This window comes from Taeniopygia guttata, chromosome Z (genome assembly GCF_048771995.1).
Source record: "Taeniopygia guttata chromosome Z, bTaeGut7.mat, whole genome shotgun sequence".
Taxonomy (NCBI): domain Eukaryota; kingdom Metazoa; phylum Chordata; class Aves; order Passeriformes; family Estrildidae; genus Taeniopygia; species Taeniopygia guttata.
Genome location: NC_133063.1, coordinates 15,039,695 through 15,060,759, shown reverse-complemented (window position 1 = coordinate 15,060,759; position 21,065 = coordinate 15,039,695). Strand labels below are relative to the sequence as shown.

Below are 21,065 nucleotides of genomic sequence, written 5' to 3'. Positions count from 1 at the left end.
CAAATATCACCCATTCATATAAATGTATATAGAGATACTGTGCATATTTATATTTACATAGAGAATGGCTGAAACTTATGCTTTATATATATTATTACAAATTTCAGCCTAATAGCGAGATTGCATTATTTCTACACTTCTTATTTGTAAATGCAAAGAATTCTTCAGTCATCTGCAGCTGATGTTTACTGCCAAATTACTGATACAGGATGCTCATCTCTGCCTGATGGCCTGTACTAGTTGATAAGTGCTCTTCAGCTCAGGAAATGTATGCACAGGTGTATGCATATATTCATGCTCCAACAGTTTAACTTGTTTGACATTAAGTATTTTGGAAAAACTTTATCATGGCTCTCTCAGTGGAATCAGAAAATCCCAAGCAGATGCTGATCCTTCAGGTGAGGCTGCTGGGGAAGGGACATAGAAAGTTGTACAGGCATGCTTGGTCTTACTTTTGACATCGAGGCACAGTATGTAGTAGTCTTTCTTCATCCCCTTCTCCCTGGGCCAGCCAGAGCCATCTGATTAATCTGCTCATGCTTAGCTAATTACTGTACCAAGAGCTGTGTTCAGTGAGATGTGATCTTGACCAAATCCATAAATGGATAAACGGGCTCCATAGGGGGCCTTGGCAATGGCAGACACTTGCCTTTTTCAATGTGTGGCAGAGAAAGCAGTTTAATTCTGTGATAAACCACCCTCACAATAAGGAATTAAACTACTTTGTAGCACTCAGTACTGCATACACATGTATATCTGTACACAGACAAAGTAATAGTCTCTTATCTTTTCATCACGTTTTCTCTTCCTCTGCATCTCCAATATAACTATTCCTCTAAAATTTTTCGTACACTATTTGGAATAATACAAAGCATTTAAGAAATAATAATAAAAAAAAGTAAACGATTTTTCTGAGATACCTTATTTAGACCTGTCTTCTTTTTTTTTTTTTTATCATGCTTTATGTCATCCCTTAGGACTAGTGGCTCTTCTGAGTGTCTGAGAAAACAGTGAAGAAAATCACTTTTCTGTAAGCTTAGCAAACATCTAGAGAAGCCTGTTAGTAACCTAATGAAAAGACAGAAATCAGCAAAGCAACAAAAACCTCCAATTTCATCAGTATTATGTGCTGAGGTTGACAGCACAAGACAATTTCTGCAGGATACAAATACATAGCTAAAAGGCATGATGATTTGTTTTTAAAATAACCAAACCACAAAAATATGAGGCACAAATTTAAAATGTTGGGGAAATTAATAGATTGGACAAATTCCCTTCTTCTCTTTCTGATTTCAGCTGTAATAGAGTTATTTTTCTTCTTAGTAGCTTCTGCAGTGCTGTGGTTTGGATTTAGCATGAGAATAATGTTGGTAACACACTGAGGTTTCCGTTGTTCCTTGGTAGTGCCCACCTTAAGGCAGGGACTTTCCATCTTCCCGTGCTCTGCCAGCCAGCAGGTGCACAAGAAGCTGGGAGAGGCTGCTCAAACTGGTGAATTTTGGGCCATTGAATACCATACCATGAAAATCATACCCAATATGTTCTCCAAGGGGAGTTTATCATAAGGAGAGGCAGTCATTGCTGGGGGATGGATTTGGACATTGGTATATGCTGAGCAATTTTATTGTACATTGCTTTTCTCTCGTGGGTCGTATTCCTCTCTCACTCTCTTCTCTCCATTGTTACTGTCATTGGTTTTATTAGTATTTTTTATATCATTGCAGCTATTAAACTGTTCTCATTTTAACACCTAAGTTTTTAATTTTTTTCCTGATTCTCCTCTCCATCCCACCATGGAGGGGCTGGGAAGAGGTACCTGATTGCCATTCAATTACACAAAGTTATGGTAGGCAGTTTAGTTTATAAATAGATTTTAAAATTTGACTTAGCCCACTTGCTTCTTACACTGCTGGAAACCTCAAATTCTGACTGCTTCATGTTGTCATGTTATAGAAACTCTAAAAATGCTTCTATTAATTTTTAATTTTACAGTTATGCTGTTACAACTGTATTTGAATAGATAGTACAACAGAAGTTTCAGTTGATGTATAGAGACAAAAAAGGTGCCTAAACAAATTATATAGTAATAACAGAGTTCATTTTGAAAGCTGGGGTTTTTTTCATTTAAAGAAAATTATTTTTTTATACTTTTCATATTTTGGTAAAATAACTTTAAATATTTGATGTATTCACAGTGAAGGATAATCAAACTTAGCATCACATACATACATTGAGTCATCTCTATGATGGAATCTTGGTTCTTTTGGAACTTGGTAATTAGACACCAAAACTTATTCTAAGTCAGAAATAAAGAAAAATAATTTAAAATGTGTACATATGGTAAGTGTATAAATTCATCTGTGCATAACAAGGAATTTGGAAGTTGGGAGTGATCAGAACTCAGAAATGCCAGGTGTTAGTACACTTGGGTTTTTTACAAATCTGTCTAGTTTTCCCCTTTGCTTCCCCTTCCTGGCTGTTCTTTTCGTCTTTGCTGCTTTTCCAAAATATTTCTAAGGAAAGTATATTAGCATGCATTATATTGATGAGTGTAAATTGCAATTTCATTTTAACTCTACACCTATTGAAAATGTATTGCACGATTGCCTAGCACATGTTTCTCTCTTGCCTGTGTACTGGCAGCATTCAAATTTTTATTGTTCCGCAGTCAGATCTAACTGAACCCTTATGTTTGCTTTTTTTATATTAGTAGTACTTGAAAGAGCCAGCTTTTAAGAGTGATCTCTATGGTCCACTATCAGTTTCCAGCTGGTTTATTCTTCTGCATAGCCACTTAGATATAATTTGAGGAGTTTTTCCTCTTTAGCTTAGATACTGTATCATGTTTAACTTCACTTTTTTTCTTTTCTTTAGTACTGCTTTTTTTCATGTGACTCCCAAAATTACTTCTTCTGTTATGCTATGGCCACCGTGCCCATTCTTATAACAACTGTTTATGTGCAGCCTGAAACGAGTTTATGGTGATTAATAGGCTTCAGGTGCTTCCAGCTCCTTCTTCTATCAGATGTATATAGATGCTGTTCCTTCATGTTGCCAAGTGGTCGAGTTTGTGGACAAGTGTTCCTTTTCTCTGGGAAAGAATTGGACACTGCTCAGTGTCCGGCGAGTTTTGCGAGAGCTGACCTTACTAGCAGAAGCAGGTCAGATGCGTTTGGTGACAGACAGTCATGGATAGCTGAGGTTGCTGACAGGGCTGACTGGTGCTAGGATGCTCCTGGGGCTGCACATCCCCTGCTCCACTGGCCTTTCCTGCAGCAGATCTCTGAGGAGAGACGGAAGTGTGTGCAGTATGCTGATAGATGTTCCCTTGGTGGAAACAAGAGGCCCCATGATTGAGTTGCAGTTTCTTTCACAGGCTAATCTAAAAGTATTATGTTAATCTCTTTCAGTTGGATTAGTCTAATTTTAAAAAGGGCAGTAGTCAAACAAATAGTAAAAGTAGTTGAATCTCAGTACATTGTGTTTTCAGAGTTGTACTGAATATCAAAATTTTAAATAGAAGAAAAATACCTGCATGTCAAAAACATATCAAGACATCTTATTACTCTGATGGCAACTTAATGCCTTTTCCTTACTCCTATTTCCTGTTCCCATTAAATTTTGAAATGCAATGTTCAGAAGAGGGCATGGGAAATTGCCTCATTCTTGACCTGTTGTGGCAATAGTTACTAGAAAATCTGTCCCTAGGGGTTACTTGACCAACTCTGTGTCCAGCTTAGAACTCTTTCACCAGGTTCGTGGAGCAAGAGTTTCACTCTTCAGAGAACATACTACCTGGGAACAGCTGGTGCAGATGGCTGCAAGTGGGAAAGAATACAGGGTATCTGCCACCCCTAATCACTGTCATTTTCCTTGTGGAAAAAAATATTCTTGTTTTCCCTTTGATTCTGAACTAAATGTCTTTGTATTTAAAACTTGCCTTAAGTCATGCTGATGAGTAGCTGTTTTGTGATATCACTAAGCAAGAAGCAATAAAGGTTGACATATAGGGGCTTTATTGGTGCTTCCATCCCCTATCTGCATAACTCTTGCTTATATGTATATTTATTGTAAAGGGCAGTGTGTCTCACGATGTAAAAAGGATGCAGAAGTGTCATGATCAGGTAATGGGTAAGTACTTATTCTGAATTGAGACTGAAAAATAACTGGATGTGGATTTATGCCAAGTGTCCCACCAAGAGTAGGTTTAGGGTAGTAATTAAGGGCTGGTTGAGTTAAGGATTACAAGATCAGAAAACAAATTACTATTATTAGCAGAAGTATTTGTTCTTACATCAAGCTGTCATCCTGTCTTGCTGTTTAACCCGATTCTGCTATGTGGAAAAAAATGATGTCAGATACTTTATTAAGTGTGAATTTGTCATTTACTTCAGTGAGAGGGTGCAGGGTGATTAGTGTAATTTTCTTTTTAAATGGCAATCATGAACTTTGAATCAAACCAACAAAACCAAGGAAATTTAAAAAACTAAAGGACTTTTCTGGCCTTGAAGTTGCTGTATGAATGAATGAATGCTGAATCTGAAAATGTAGGATCTGTGGGAAGATTTTATTGGATATTCTATGAGTGTTATGTTTGCAAAGCTGATTTATATCAGCTTGTCTCTGCAGTTCTGCGAGGGCATGCCCAGTAAATACCTTATGATTTACACATCTCCTCTGCTTTTAAAACAGGAGTTTAAAGAGAGTTGTAAAAATGTGTGGCTTAGGGATCCCAGGCATGAAACAGCCCCTTTGATTGCAGCTTAAGTGTGATCTGCGTGTACAGCGTTTAATAACAAACAGCTAATTGTGCAGTTGTGTGCTCAATAAATACCACAACAGCAACAATAAGAAGGTTACTTCGTGTATAACTGGCACTTAGTCAAGGTACTTGTCAGTTGATAACCTTCTTACAGTCTTGAGCAGTGCCAAGGAGTTTTGGAGGTTCACCTCCTATTGGATGAGACCAATCTTTAAAATTATGTGTTTTAAGCAGTGTATTGGACTTCTGATAATACTTTTATATTGAATAGGGCATCCTTCCAAAAGGTTGTTGTGGACAGAGAAAATAGTGAATGACTGAAAAAATAAATGGCATATTTCAGGAGAGAGGAGTTCTACTTGTCTTATGTAGCCCCCTTTGTTCCAGGATGTCAGCCTCATGCTGTAACGTCATAGTTGACCCATTGCCAAAATAAGATTAAACAGTCTTAGCCCTAAAGGCATTGGAAACATGAAGTGGCTTTGGGGAATGATGTAATTCAAATATGCATAATGCTATGTAAAAATCACCATGTCAGTAAAACACAGACAACTCTTAATCCCCACCAATTTTTATAATTAAGTCTCCTTGGATATAAGAATATATTGTATGTCTTTGTAGTTCAGATTTATGTTTTTCCTTTTTTACTCCAGAGCAGATTTTAGATAAAATTTTGGTTTTAATATTATATTTTGAGAGTTGTTGTTTCTGCGTTTGTTTAATTTGCATTGTAGGGATTGAGTAGGGATTGTGGGGGCATTGGGGTGAGGGTGGGGAGAGGGGAGGGTTGTTTCTTTCTTTTGTTAGTTTTGTTGATTTTCCATAGTGAAGCAGTAGCTTTTGCTAAACTTACAGGCTGAGCATCGATAAGAAAGTGGTTAGCCATGCAGCATGCAAGCCTGTGGGTGAATCATAAGCAGACATATTTTTCTTCCTCTATCAGACATTTTAGACTTCTAGCCTGAAAGCCAGCCAGGTGGTCAGAAGAAAAACAGCAGCTTTTGACTTCCTTGTGATCTATGAGCTTAAGTAGCTGTTTGGAGTTATGATGATGTCTGCATCTGTCTACTACTCCATTTTATTGTTTCTCTGAAACCGTGAATTTTCTTTAAAACTGACTGCTTTTTAAATAAAGATTTGTATCTCTGTGGGGATGTGCATGCTGTGGGGGAGAGTGTGAGACAATCACTTGCTTTTCTCACTGGAAGCAAGAGCCAGAAAGGCTGTGTTTTCAATTCAACAGTGCAAATACCTACCTCTACTCTGGCAATGCAAAATTGCTCAGACCTTGGAGATCAAACTCAGTTTTTGTGAAATTGGACTGAACCAGGCAGAGAAAGCTGATGACCTTAGGATGCCTTGTCTAGCTCACTGATGTCAGTTTAGGATGACATAGGTATTCCAGAGGTCTGTGCTTTCTCTTTCAGTCACATATGAAAGTCTCACATGTCAAAGAGCATCTCAGATAATACTAGCAGGCCAAGTCCAGGCAAGTGAAGCAGGTCTTCCAGCCTGTGTGTGATAGAGAAGAGGATATGATGTGGTCTGAAGCATGCTTTGTCCATTGCAGATAAATATAAAAATATTATTATTTATAATAATAATGTGGTGGTCCCTGTATGGAAATCTGATCCTTGAAAACTTTGTGTGGAATTGGGGATGGGTGGAATTTAAGACAAAGTAATTTTTCATGCAATATAACATCTTCTCACATGTTCATGAACTGATTTCATTAAATAATGAAGAATGACGCTTGAATGGTGATCATTATACTGAAACAAATCTAAACCTTAACTTAAGATTGTTGTCTTAAGATTTCTCTCAAAGTTTATTTCTGTCACTACCCCTGGCTGCATTCAAAGATTTCCCAGATGGTGGTGGCTACTCCAGAGTGTCTTTCTAAGAGTTCACATGAGAGATCCTGTCTTTGCCCTGCCCTTCCAAGAGTTATTTAGTCTTGCCCAACTTCATGTCCCAGTTCAAGACAGAGAGTCACTCAGGGTGCTACATGGGATCAGCATAGTGATGGTGGCATGAAATGTGTAGGTCTGAGCACTGTATGGCTGTTCAAGTAGAAGCCTATTAGGGCTAGTCTGATTAATTGCTGTTCTAAATCTGCTTTAGAGAACAGATCTTCTTCAGTTAACAGAGCAGGCTAACTTCAAAAAATCTTCTCTTTAGTATCATTCTGTAATTATATGATTCCCATCATATAGCAAAAAAAGCGGGAACAGATTTCCTGAGAATCCTCAACAAGAGATTAGAGAAACTTAAAAGAAAAACAGTTCTAGAAATCCTGTTCTTTCTTTGAATGAGCATTAGACTACTGGAGATTTCTGATCTAGATCAGTGTGTACATCTAGCAGCAGCAGACTTGTACATCAATGATTGTGTGCTAGAGTCAGTAGCTTCCTGGAGTTTCTTCTGGTTTGTAATACAAACACAGGTTTTGTTTCTCAGTGCCTCAGTATTTTTCTCTTCTTCAAACTTGTACTTAACAAGATGAGTAATTCTTGATACTATTGTATTTAAAAATCCAAAGCAGTGTCATGAAACGAAATTTTGTTTTTAAAACTTTTTAAAAAACAAACTTGAGGATAGGATATATATAGAATAAAGTGAATATTGACAAATCATGTAGATTCTAAGAAACTACGAGTTGTCCCAACTGCAGAACAAAGAAAAAATATTCAACAAGCACATGGGAGGAGGAATCCAGAAACAATTACTTTTGCCCAGTAATCCCCAGGTCACATATTTGTCAAAAAAACCGTGGTCCTCACTGATAAGGTGTTACTTTTTACTTCCTGATGTACTGAAATGTGTACATTTGTGTGATGCAAAAGCTATATCTTAAATTACTTTTCCTGCCTCTTCTAGGTTTCATTCGGGTGTTGTTCTACATGGCATAAGAAGCAGTTGCATACTTAGGTCAAGCAGAGTTAAAAGCTTATTTCCCCCGCCACAGGCTACTCTTAGCTCTGAATTGTCTTGAACTGAACCCTCATCATCTCTTTGTTTTTTAGTGGGCAGTTCGCCGTAGTGAAAAAATGCCGTGAGAAAAGTACTGGTCAGCAGTTTGCAGCAAAATTCATCAAGAAAAGGAGAACGAAATCCAGCCGCCGTGGAGTGAGCCGGGAAGATATCGAACGAGAAGTTGGCATACTGAAAGAGATTCGGCATCCCAATGTGATTACGCTTCATGATGTCTATGAGAACAAAACAGATGTCATTCTTATTCTGGAGCTGTAAGTAACTCTAGAGACCCACAGACCACTAGGAGAATATTTGTTTCTTCGGTTTTTAAAAACAGACACTTTGAGAATTGCAGTGATTTAATGGAAGTTCCTTATCACCCCATCACCCCAAAAGAAAATAGATAATAGCTTTAGAAATCTTCATTTTTTAGTCAGTGTTATGGTTTCCTGATTTCCACACATATTTTTCATTCTGAATGCAATACAAAGTTTTTTGGTTTTTTTTTGTTTTTTTTTTTTTTTAATCAGCATATATAGGATTTCTTTTTTCTGCTTTTTTACTTTAATCACTGTTGATGTTATGGATCCAAATGAAGATCCTGGAACTAAACATACTGATTTGAAGATCAGAGCACAGAAAAATAGAGATTCTAAGTGGAGATTAGGTTAGCAAATTTTACTGTGTTTTGTGTTGGTGTAAAGTGGCCTCAGTGAATGCTTTTTGTCATTTTCTAACCCACATAAAAAAGAACAGAATTGTCCCAGTTCTCTCTTGCTGAAATGAAAACTGAACTTCCACACTGTTTCATATGGGTTTAGTCCCAGTTTTTCATCCAATATTATTGCTAATAGATTGAGCTAAATATGTCAGCAGAAACTACTTCTGCATTTTTTAAAGTCTGGCTTCCAGTTCCTCACAGACTGCAATTGTAAGAGTTAAGCATTAGTCACCTGTTAAGAGTTTGTCAATTTCTCAGTGGTGCTGCTGGAATGTGCATATCTTTACATAGATGGCATGCCTGGCACTTTTTATTGCCACACCTGCTCAGGATCAGTTAACCATACTCTACAGTAAGAAATTAATGCATGCAGAAGACTCAGTACCAGAATCTTGGGCAGCATTTTGTATTGTCTTTGTATTGGCTATTCCTGTGGTTTTTCTATGCAGGTTTTCCTGTTTGCTACCTTTGATAAATGGTATTTCCACTTTATAAAGATACTTCAGTGTTACATGCTTTCAGTAACATGTAGATTTACAGTATAGATTTAAAAAGAAAACTAGGAAGTAGCTTTTGGAGTTCCCTTTTTTTTCTATGTTCTATGATACTACTTTCTTATGTTTATGCAAACATATTTTTACACTTCTAGTCCAACATGTGATATTTTAATAGTTGTAGTGTGGCTTGGTATTTTAGTTCCAGTTGTATATGCTTGTATTAGTTTGCCAAATGTGGATAATTTAAACAAGTGTATTTTTTCCAAACTAAATTATCATCCTGTATAAAGCAGCAGTTCCTTGTATTCTTGCTATTTCTGGGTTTTGTTCAGAGTTCTTTGAAGTGTAATGTGAATAAGCAGCAAAATTAGTGTGATGCTTCTTCCACTCCCTACTTGATCCTAACTTTCATGTTCTCTTGCTCTACAACCTTACTGCCAGGATATTGCTGCTTCTGCAGCTCCTTCTGCTCTGGAATCTGTCCAGCTGAAATCAGGCCAGTGTCTGTACTTGCAAGCTGTGAGGGAGACTTGGTAATTGTGGCAGTGGTAGGAGGAATGGGACTACTCCACACACCCCCACATGGACTAGGATCTCTTTTGGCAGTGTGGTTGCTGTGTGTGTGTCAGTGTGTAACCACAACTGTCCATTGAGCAGAAGAATGACAATCTGCACATTTCATAAGCTTGATGGCATGAAGCTCAGCAAATTATTTGTATTGCAATTTGGGTAATTGTTTTGCAAGGTGAGCAATCCCTATATAGTTTCAATTGGAGATTTTTTTTTTTCACTTTTCCAAACTGCTTTGCGAATCTTTCAGTTGAAGTATTTGGATATGACAAAGGTAATGCATTTATTTATTTAGACAGTCAAAGAGGAAAAGATGATGTTAGCAATCCCTTTGTAAACTTGAATATTGTAACTGCTACTAAGTTTGGTAGTTCTCAAAATCACTGTGATGTTACATAAAGCTATTGAATAGACAGGATTGTCATTTTAATTGCATGCTTAGATATTAAATATGTAATCCTTTTTCTCTGACGTTCTGATATTCACATTTTGCCTAGGGACCTACCATCTTGACAGTCTTTGTTCTTACAGAACAATTTCATACAAACAGAAATAAAGCTGAAATCGGATTAAATAACCTGTTTCTCTATCTTCAGAATCAAAATTTTCCATTTTGACTAGAACATAGTATATTTCCTGGCACTTGCATTCTGTTCTGACTACAATAATGAGGCAGTATAGCACACAGAGACACAATTTTGTATAATTGAGTAGCAGCAGCTGCCCTTTTGTTGCCATATGTCAACATGCACAGTCCCAGGGCAACAGGGTCTACGGCCTGTTCAGTATTGATTTTTATTTTCTGCTACAGCGAGAGGTTTGCTATATTGCATAGAGCCTCCTAAACATTTTTCTGCCATGATAATTGGCAGTTTGCAGAGGTGAGCAACTGACTGAACAAAGGGGAAGGACGTCAGATTGAAATATGGTAGACTCAGATTTGATATTACAAAGAAATTCTTGATTGTGAGGGTAGTGAGGCACTGGAACAGGCTTCCCAGAGAAGTTCTGGATCTTGATTCCTGGAAGTGCTCAAGGCCAGGTTGGATGGGTCTCTGAGCAACTTGGTGGGAGGTGAGCCTGCCCATGGCAGGGGAGTTGGAGCTTGATGATCTTTAAGGTCCCTTCCAGCATAAACCATTCTCTGATTCTATTCAAGGTCATGATTTATATGCAGGAATATGTGGGCAGTTGGTTAATTGTTGCAGTGGCCAAGTAGATCCTCACAACACTGAATACAAAACAGAGCTACTTTATCCACACAGATGTTTGGAAATTTTTCTTTGAACTACCTTACATCAGGAAACTGATTTACGAAAAAAAACAAGTTCTATGAAACATTTAATTTATGAAACTTTTAAAACTAAATCTTTCCTTAAAAGATTCAGCAGCCATGCGCAAGCATGAAATACCCTTGAAGAAGTTTATTTTATTGCAATCTTTTGGTATATTTAGAGCATTCAGATGTATTTTCATAACTCTAGGTCTTAGTGACAAATGTCTCCTTCCTTGGCTTGGAAATAACCTCTTAAATTCGACCCTGTGGACTCTTTCATTATCTTGAAATGAATGTTATGCATATTACACACAAACTGGAAGCCACTGTCTTTTCCTCATCTAACTTAAAACCTTAATAATTTTCTTTATTTATTTATTATATCACACAAATAATTGAATTAGTCAGAATTTTGTAGCATGCTTTTCTATCCAGCTGCAGCTATTAGAGTCTGTTATATCTTAGCTGTACTAAGCTATTTCTAGTGAGCTCTGCTGAAGCCATCATTTTTTTAGACTTCACAGACTAGAAAACACAGATGTCTCTGCACAGTGATAATTATTTTCTTTCCTCAAGCATGTTTTGCACCTACTTGGTTCCCCTTTTTCTAGCCTTAGATGCATAATTTCTCTCTTCCATTTTATTTTCTCTTCCATTGTTTTATGTCTTTATTTAGACTGCAGATATAAAATATACTTAGTTTGTGGTTCTTTGTGGAGCCTTGGTTATGGTTTCTTGTTGCAACACAAAAAATTAAATATTTTCTTCCTATATTGTACAGTAATTCCTTAGAATTCACAAAAGCAATGCAGGTGGTATCTTTTTTTAAAATGGTTTGATAGCAATACCACTCTTATTTGGTTGCTGTGGATAGAGTTAGGTATTCATACATTTCTCTGAATTAAACATAATTTCATTTCTGAATTTGAAATCTAGTTTAAGATGGTTAGGTCTTGTAGCAAGGTTCTTAGTGATGATCATCTGTCTTATAAATTTTTAAAATATAAAAAGTTTTGAAAGTATTAGAAGCATTTGTTTGTTAAATACTAGGATTTATGCTTCATATGAAAGCATAAACTTTCTTTTAGACTTAGTCCTGTGCCTCACACTGTCTCTGACTTTCTACTTTGGTGGTAGCTTCATATTATTAAATAAAACAGAACAGTGCAAGAAGAGGCTGATACTTCCTTGTGTAAAAATGTATGACAAGTTCATTAGTTGATCATTCAAGAGGAATTAAGAGTAAGTAATTATGAACTGTCTAAATTCCTCTCCTATCTTATTGGGGCTTTAATTTAACTTTTTATAGTTATGCTCAGGAAGAGAGTTAAAGCCTGTCTTCCAGAGAAGCTTGAAGTCTTCACAGGGCTTCCTTAAATTTTAGTTGTATTTTGGTAGAAATACGTCTGAGAATTTTGTTAATTTTACACATAAGTAAATAAGAAAGTTATTATCAAGTGGCTTTGCACTGACATTTGAGAGGACAATTAAATATTTGGTGCTTCTGGCAAGCAGCAGGCAGTTAGCAAGTCCTGTGACACTAATTTGTAGATCTTGTGCCACCTTTGAATTTCAAAATCCTAAAATCCACACCCACAGAGAGATGCACAGAGAATATGTAGACAGGTTAGAACAAAGGCTTGACAAGGCTGACAGGACAGGCTCTGGAGCTGGTGTGACGCTTACCACACAGTGAGCAGGTCTCAAAGGGAGAATTGGTTTACATGTGCTGGAGTCCCTGAGCAAAATCATTGCCTCTCTAGTTTGCTAAACCTGAATGCTCCTCATATATTAAATTTGAAGGTTGTAGATGAGATCAAGGGCCAAGGTAACTACCTGCTGTATCCAAACTCTGGGCACTTCAGGAACTTCAGTCATGAAAACCTAAATACCAGTGGTGTTTGAGTACAAAAAAGATTCACAGGAGTGTTCATGCCCCCTCCCACCCACCCTCCCTTAGCACGACTTAACTGCTCAAATTACAGCCCAGGTTTCAGTTCTAGCTGGCCATTAAGGCCACTGCTTCTTCTTCAGTATAACTGAAGAATTTAGGCACACTAAAGAGAAGATTTTATGACAGTTGATGTCTCTAATAGAAGCTGGATAAATGAAAATGAAAAGGCATTGTGATGCTGGAACATGTCTTCATTTTTCTGGTAGCTAGATAAAGAAAAGTTGAAGTGTAGTGTTGTTCAGCCAGTAGGTAATTTAATGAGCTAGCAGCCCTGTTCTGCTGTTTCAAAATGTTTGGTACACTTTGTACTTCTGAGGAGTGGGTTGGTAACTGCACGATTTATAAAGGCAGTGATATGAAGTGGATGCAAACCCCCTTACTCTTACATAAAACAGGAGTAATATATGAGTCTTGGGCTGACAACTCCATGGCTGGATGTCATACAAGATGCATTTGACCACAGAATCCCGAGGGAAAACATTTCTTTTACAAGTTGACAGAATAAATGTTTGGACTGGAGAAGGATTAGATAATTTATCAAATTACATCTGTTTTAGAATTGGAATAAATTGATGGCATGCTTCTTTAACTTAGTTTATGTTGTTTTGAAATCTAAGCAAGATAAATGTTTCTTCAAGGGGTTTGGGCCTAGATTTTAGGGCTCATTTTTGTTAGAAATCCTTAGGTAATCATTAATTATCATTTAGGTTCTATTGCATAATAAGCAGTGTGATCATAGCATATGACTGAGTCATTACGAGGTGACCATGCTGACTTTGAAGGTTAATTGATTCTAAGTTCCCTGAGTAGGTTGCCATAATGACTTCCTCTGAGATCTGGCGATTATTTAAGAAAGCCTGGCAACTTGCAAAAGCACTATACAGAAATCCTTTTTCCATGGGCGTGATATATTTTATTTCCCAGAGGGAGGTGTGTGGGCTGCAATCACATCTGTCAGCTTTCCTTTGGGAAGGCTGGGAAATGCTTTTACCACTATTGCATTTTGTAAGAAAGAACACAGTCAGCTGAAAGCTTTATTTTATTTCTCTCATTTCAGGAAAGCTATCACTTCTGCCTAGAAGTATCAGTGAAATAACACATACCAGCTTTTATCTTAGTGAAAATGTTTATACAAAATACTTCTAAAAACATGTGCTCTGCTGCTTTAAGACAATATAAAAAGTCATGGTATAATGATGAAATAGATTTTCTCAGCCCTTGTGACGTTCTGTGTTATAACACGGTCAATAATGCATTAGAATTAGGTGGAATTAAGATGTAACTGCCACAAAGCACAAGCTCTTATTTTATTGAACATGATATTTGAACAGCATATTATGACTGCAAAATTATTATTAAATTTAAATGTAAACAAAAAGATTTTATAAAGGAACATTAATGAATTAAAGCTTTAAGAGGAAAACAGTATGTGAAGGTAAACAAGGAGGCTTTGCAGTTATAAAGGAATTTAGCTGTGACTTGACTTGTAATCAAGTTTCTCTGTCATTAGGTTGCTGTCCATCCTTTACGTACTGCATTTTGGCATTTAGAGTTGTCTTAGGGCACAGAAAAACTGATCAGGAAGCTGTCTGGTAATTCCTACCAGCACACTGAGAAATTGAACAGAGAGAAGCCCTGTGCTTCTTGTGGATACCAGGTAGAAATACTCCAAAGTCCTCCACAGGAAGACGCACTAGGTCTTGGTGAACCTCTTGCCTCTGCTCCCTTCAGGAAGCACGTTTATCCAGTTGGTGGCTGGGGACAGAAGTCTTTTAGGTGTTGGTTGTGTGAGCCCCTCTATAGAGGCCCAAAGGCAGGCTGGGAGCCAGTTTGTGTGGCTTGGGAAACCCACACAGTGGTCTGGTTCCAGTCAGATTTCAGCAGACTGTTTGTGCATCAGCATCCCCAAAGCAAATTTAGAAACAGGCCCATGGTAATGGAGGTGGAAACAGTGTACTTCTTGGTAGAGGATGATGTTCATCAAAGACCAGTCAAAAGGGCTGGTTTATGAAATTACCTGTGCCTTCTTGTTTAGATTAACACTGCTTCTCTGTGTGAGATGGGATATCCACATTGTTGGAATCTCTCCTTGCCTTCTGGCTCCACTTTTGAAGGTGACTCTGGTTCACTAAAACATGCAGTATTTATTTATTGCAGGACTCTGTTAACACTGGCTGAGGCACGGGACTAGGCTTGACAAACCAACAGCATTTTAGGAGACTTGTGAAGGTTGCAATAGCTTACATGGCCAGTGTCTTTACTGGCTTCTTCTAACCCATTTCTTCATCTGTGATATCTGGAAGGCTAGTCATCATCTAGTTATTCTACACATATAATCCAATTACAAAATCTGTGAAACCCAGGTCTGCTGATAAATATGAGGACATTGTAATTCAGTCAATTAACTGTGGAAGGCAAACTTTCGTGTGTTGAGTGTAGACCTGTATTAACCCTCCATGACTCACTTGAAGATTGCCTTGGAAGTGATGCCGTGGGTTTTTGTATGCCTATGGTAGTACAGCTTAATATCAGAGCTTCCTGAGTCAGCAAAAGGATAAGAACTAAGCAGTCTCCTGACAAGCATGAAGAGGAAGCTGAAACATGCAACCTCCCATGGGGACATGGGTGACTGCCTTACACGTGTGAAAAGGGCCTCCCTTGAAGGTTGCCCAGCTCACAGGGACCTTTCTGGGAACCCAGGCATTTCTGAGCTTCCAGGTGAAGTTCCTTATGCATGCTAGTATAACCTTTTACTCATCATTGCTATAAAAACCCTTTTCTCTCATGCTTTATGTCTCTACCATAAGTAAGCAGCAGGAGCAGCTAGAGGGGCACTGTGCTTGCCAGCTATGGCAGCACCCCAGGGGAGAGCACGGCTTCTGAAGCTCGCCCCCACAGCTGGGGACTTGCCAGCACGAGAATTCACAACAGCCCCCTCTCTGAGGTGAGCCCACGCAGGATCTCCTAGAAATCAAGAGTGAGATGTGTAACATGAGGGGGCACACCAAAGTGCTACAGACCAGGAGTACAGCTGCTTCTGGAACAACACTTTGAGTGCATTACAGCTCGTCCCTTCTCACTCGCCCACTCGTTCAGCAAAGGCTGCCAAGTCACTTAGGGAAACAGTACTTAAGCATCAAAGAAGCACACAACAGATTGGGAAAATGTACTGCTTTTGCTAATGAACTTTCAGTTTTAAAAAAAGAAAAAACATTTCAAGCCTTTTACCTTCTCTGGCCCTTAGTTTTGAGATTTGCAAGCACTAGGTGTATTACCTGTGAAACACAGATAACATTTTATTGCACACAATTATAATGTCATGGTGTGTCATTAAAGAAAGGTCACTACAATTAATCTGTGGTAAAGACAGAAGAATAGTACTCAGCAGTACAGAATCAGAATAATTGCCGATAAGAAGAGGCTCTTTCCATTTGACACAAATGCAGATATCTCAATAAGTTGCAAACTTTAGGAATTAAATCTTTTTTGGGGGGGTCTATAAGGAATGTGTATAATAAATTATAATCATAGATGACTATTAAGTTTCACAGACTGCATGTCTTTAAAATGCCAAGAGGAGTTAAGAGCAAGCTCTGCCAGCCAGGAAGCATAACACCACCTGTGTGACACTGTCACAGTCTGTTTGAGACTGCAGGGTGGACAGCACAGTGCTTGGAGAGAGCATTGCTGCAAATGCCTGCCTGAGTACTTCTCTTGTATTTGTGATGGCTGATGAATGGTTTAAGCACCAGCAGGAGCTTTTGCTGTTTTGCAGGGTTCCCAGCTGCTTGAGAAGTGGAACCAGATGCAGTCTTTTGGTGCAGTCCTACAAGCTGTTCCTCAGCTGAGGATCCATCTTCTCTGTTTCCCCAAACTGTGATAGCTACCTCAGTGCCAGACCATGCTGAATGCCTACATTTGATGGGTTTTGCTGTGGCTGCTGCCACAGCTGGGGCAGTAGCCACAGTGACTCTGCCTGCTCCATGTGGCAAGGCTGTGCTCCAGTTTACAGTCACTCAACAGCTTGCAGCCAACATCCACTTGTAAACATGTGGAAGCAAGCTTCAGGTGATGCTAAGACCTTTAGCCGAATAATTGAAAATGAATGTCACCGTTCAGTGCAGTGCTGCAGAGATACGGACATTAGCCTGAAAATATTTTCCTTTTTTTAAGTCAGAAGCAAACAATGAGAGAATATGCATGTGTGTCCCTTTGGGAGACACTTCTGATCAGTCTCTGTAAAATAATAAGCTGGCTTTAATCATTAGGAATTCCATTTTAATGTCTCTACAACAACAAAAAAAAAATAATTAAAATGACCTCTCATCCTTACAGTCTATAATTCTTATATTTTAATGGCACTTTGTTTCAATAATTGCTTTCATGCAGAAAATATTACAACACAAATAATACCTAAAACAATACTCTCATTATTGTCTAGGCAGCTCAATGAAAGCTCCAAGAACTCATTAAAAGACACTTTTCATGCAATTTGCATTACAATAATGCAGATTAAGTCCCTGAAAAAGTAGACATGATAAAGAAGTCAAATGTATTTCAAGAAATTTTCCCAAACTATTTATCTATTGTTATATGTTAATCACCACCTCATGTTTCATAATCAGAGCTTTAAATCATGAGCAGATTATTTTCTTTTCCTGCAGAAAAGCAATAAATTAGGGTTCACTTTTTGAATTTGTGTATCATTACGATGAAAAACACAGGAGGTATTATGACCATTTTTGCAATCTCTAAGGCTTTTCTGAGTAATACTCCTGCTCTTACAGCTTGGAAAAGTAGTTTTCCATAGTGGCCAGTCATGTGTCCTTCAGCTGAAACGTGTTTTTCTGTTACTTGGGAATTGCTGTAGTTCTATCTCTTCAGTATCTCTTCATGCTGTTGACTGGGTTAAGAGCTGCTTGACTGAGCTAAGAGGATCATCTTCTCTTTATTTCTCTCTCTCTCTTTCTCTCTCTCTCTCTCTCAAATGCAAAAATCCAGATGTGCATATGTACTCTGTCTTACTCTTTTCTTTCTGCTGTGGGGCTAGTGTGAACACTTGCCGGAAACAGTCTTAAGGACATTTAATTGTAGAAAAGATTTCGTCATGTTAGAATACAACTACAATATAGGTACTGCATGTAATACAAAAAATTTAAAAAAAAGAAGTTGGATGCTCTGGGGAGTTTAGAAACTAATTAGCGGGAGAGCTGCCAATAAATATTTCGAAATAAGACTTAAATTTTTTATTTTTCAATAAGGGTGTAGAAATCTGGTGTTTTGCTGATATGAGCCAATTCATGTTCTATTTTTTAGATGATGTCATGTCCCATTGTGTTAGTATGTTTTGAGCCTTGTTACTTCATATTTAATTATATTCTTTTAAATGTGCATACAGAGAGGAGGAGGCTTTTACTTAATTTAAATTTAAATACCGTTAACTATGTTTGTTTGGGTTTTCTAAACTTTTTTTGTCAGAAAGTAAGACTCTTTTTACTGTATTCTTTTCAGGGGAAGGGAGGGAGTTACTAACTCTTGGGTATTGAAGTAAGTAATTTTCATCATTTTTTCTGATATTTGAAACATTTAAAACATCTGGATCCTTTTCAAGGCTTTTCAAGGTTTGAGGACAGCTATACTAAAAGGAACCCACTGGTTAAAGCAAGCTTGTCAATAACGTGCTTCTACTCTCCAAGTGTTGCAGGTGGGGAGCTCTTCGACTTCTTAGCTGAAAAAGAATCTCTCACGGAGGAGGAAGCCACAGAATTTCTCAAACAGATACTTAATGGTGTTCAGTATCTCCACTCTCTGCAAATTGCCCACTTTGATCTTAAGGTGAGTTGAACAGATAAAAACTTAAATTGTAATCAACATCCATTGAAGTCCTTTGTAATTCTAGCCACAAATCAGTCATCGTGCAGATCTTGGCCACAGTTTTGTTTTGCTAGCTTATGTAGGCAGGGGGAAGCTCAGCCATCAGAAAGAAGTTACTGAACTGTAAATAGTTCCTGTCTGGGAAATGTTTCTTCAGGGGAAATGGCACCTTCTGACAAAATTAAACCATTCTGAGAAAACAAACCTCAAGTAAAAATGGGGACTATGATTTTTTTTTTTTTTTTTTAATGTGAATAGGATCTGGGTGAAACATTCTGACCAAGACGCTTTTTTCAACTGTGGGTTTTTTCAATTCCTTAATTGCAACTGCACTAAGTACAAGGATTTTTGTGGAGCAGGCAGCAGATTTCCACTTCTGTCTTTTTCCCTTTTTGTGGCTTTTTTGTTTGTTTTCAGAAAAGTTGTTAATTGCATTCTTTTGATAATGAAAGCAGAGCTTTTTGTATCTAAACTCAGCAACTGCTCTTCAGTGTTCCAATTTCAGCATAATTTCCCCCATAAGATTTTATTTTTCAAAGGTAGACAACTTAACATTTCCTGAAATCTCTGGAAGTAGGCAGCGATGTCTGTAAGAGAAAAAGGAAGCATGATTATTTAATTACAATTGAAATGTAGTTCTGAAAGGGGGATGAGGTAGAGAAGGGAATGAATTTCAGTGTAAGCATACCTTTTCCAGTTTCATAATCATCACCTCAGTAATATATTTGGTCTTTGTATGAGTCAGCAAGAGAAAAAAAAGTTATTGACTATTTATTGAAATAGTCAATAAAGCTAGAAAGGAATGTATTTCTTAGAGTATGAAATGTGAATTTTCGCCAATGCGTTTGTAGTTGAACAAGTCTCCCTTGGATACCAAAAATTTGTGCATTACAGTAGGCAGCAAGGTGTAGACCAACAAAAGCATGCAACAGAAATGCAGGGAGGAAATAAAAGAAAATTACATTTGCACATATTAGGTCCTGTGATTGGGAAAAAAAAGGTAAAAGAAAGGTGACAATTAAGAGCTCTCCTTAATGCCTCCAAAAGCCCTTAACAGTCTGGACAGGATAGATGTAGATACAGGACCTGTCAGAGCACACCAGCTTATGGACATAACAGGACATGAAAACTAAGTAGCTGGTTCTGAATGCTCATTAAAATGATGCAGTGTGGAAACAGCCCCCTTTGCTGATAATCCTGGCATTTCATCTTCTTTGTTCTGGCTTTGCAGATCTTTGCTGTAAAGTAATGTGAAGTCCATATTTCAAAATAAGCTAGAAAAAACATTGAGAACCTGCGCTTTTTTTTTTTTTTTTTTTTTTTTTTTTTTTTAAATATGTTGAGCCTTAAAATCTGGGAGCTGGACCACTCCAGAAGTTTCCCTGGAAGATTCAAAGGCAACAAGATACACTTCCCTGATTGCTTATGTGGTGTGAAAGAAACCTCTTTCTGGTACTAATGTAAACCAAACCCAGTAACTAGTTTATAGGGTTTTGTTTCCTGCAAGCTCCCAGCAGTGCTGGAATGGCTGTAGCACAGGGCCTGTGATTTTTACTGGGGGACAGTGTGTTTCACTTAGGGTCAGTCCACATGAAAACTGAACTGTGGTATCTACAAGAAGTAAAATCTTGGCCTTGTGGAAATCATAGTGCTTCAATGTCAACATGAAATCCCAATTTACTGCAGTTACTTTAAGCATATGTTAGATCATAATAGGAAAAGACAGGATTTTTCTGCCTAAAATACAATTTAGGTGTCTATTGGAGGTAAAAAGGAATGTTCAGTGGTGAAGAACACTGGTTCACAGTTTGTACCTATGTGTAATCTCTCTTTCTCTCCCCCTTCCTCCTTCTCAAAGCCTGAAAACATAATGTTATTGGACAGAAATGTACCAAAGCCTCGAATCAAGATTATTGACTTTGGTTTAGCACACAAAATTGACTTTGGAAATGAATTCAAAAATATCTTCGGAACACCAGAATTTGTTGGTGAGAAAACTGTTGTTTCTTCAAAATATTATTTTTCAGTCTGTGAAACAGTATTTGTGGCTTATTTTAGCTGATTTACAGATTATGAAATTGTGTGTAATTCCTGACATTTTGAAATGAAAATAAGCAATTTGTAGCATTTGATTTCAAATTAGACTTGCATTAAGGTGTTTTAATCTATCAGCATCTTAGCTTACTATCTCTGACATACATGGACTCAGAGTGAGACTTTTACCTGTTCTTTGACTAGGTACTTATCTTGCTGCTTTTTCCTTTAGCTCCTGAAATAGTAAATTATGAACCTCTTGGTCTTGAAGCAGATATGTGGTAAGTTATTGGATCTTACTTGAAATAAATCTCTCATGATTATGCTTAGGTTCTAACCTTTTTTTTTTCTCCTCTCTCTCTTTCCATCTATTTTTCTCTCCTCTCCCTCATCCTTTTTTT

At 37.6% G+C, this 21,065-nt stretch overlaps 1 protein-coding gene across 2 annotated transcripts in view; it reads left to right on the top strand.

The window, feature by feature from the left end:
• DAPK1 (death associated protein kinase 1) overlaps positions 1–21,065 on the top strand; it is an 86,654-nt gene that overhangs the window by 33,677 nt on the left and 31,912 nt on the right. For both annotated transcript variants that reach the window (XM_072922093.1, XM_002194596.6), the window contains exons 3-6: positions 7,789–8,010; positions 18,453–18,591; positions 20,489–20,618; positions 20,897–20,945. In XM_072922093.1, coding sequence (XP_072778194.1) covers positions 7,789–8,010; positions 18,453–18,591; positions 20,489–20,618; positions 20,897–20,945 — 540 coding nt within the window. The remainder of the gene's footprint in view (positions 1–7,788; positions 8,011–18,452; positions 18,592–20,488; positions 20,619–20,896; positions 20,946–21,065) is intronic.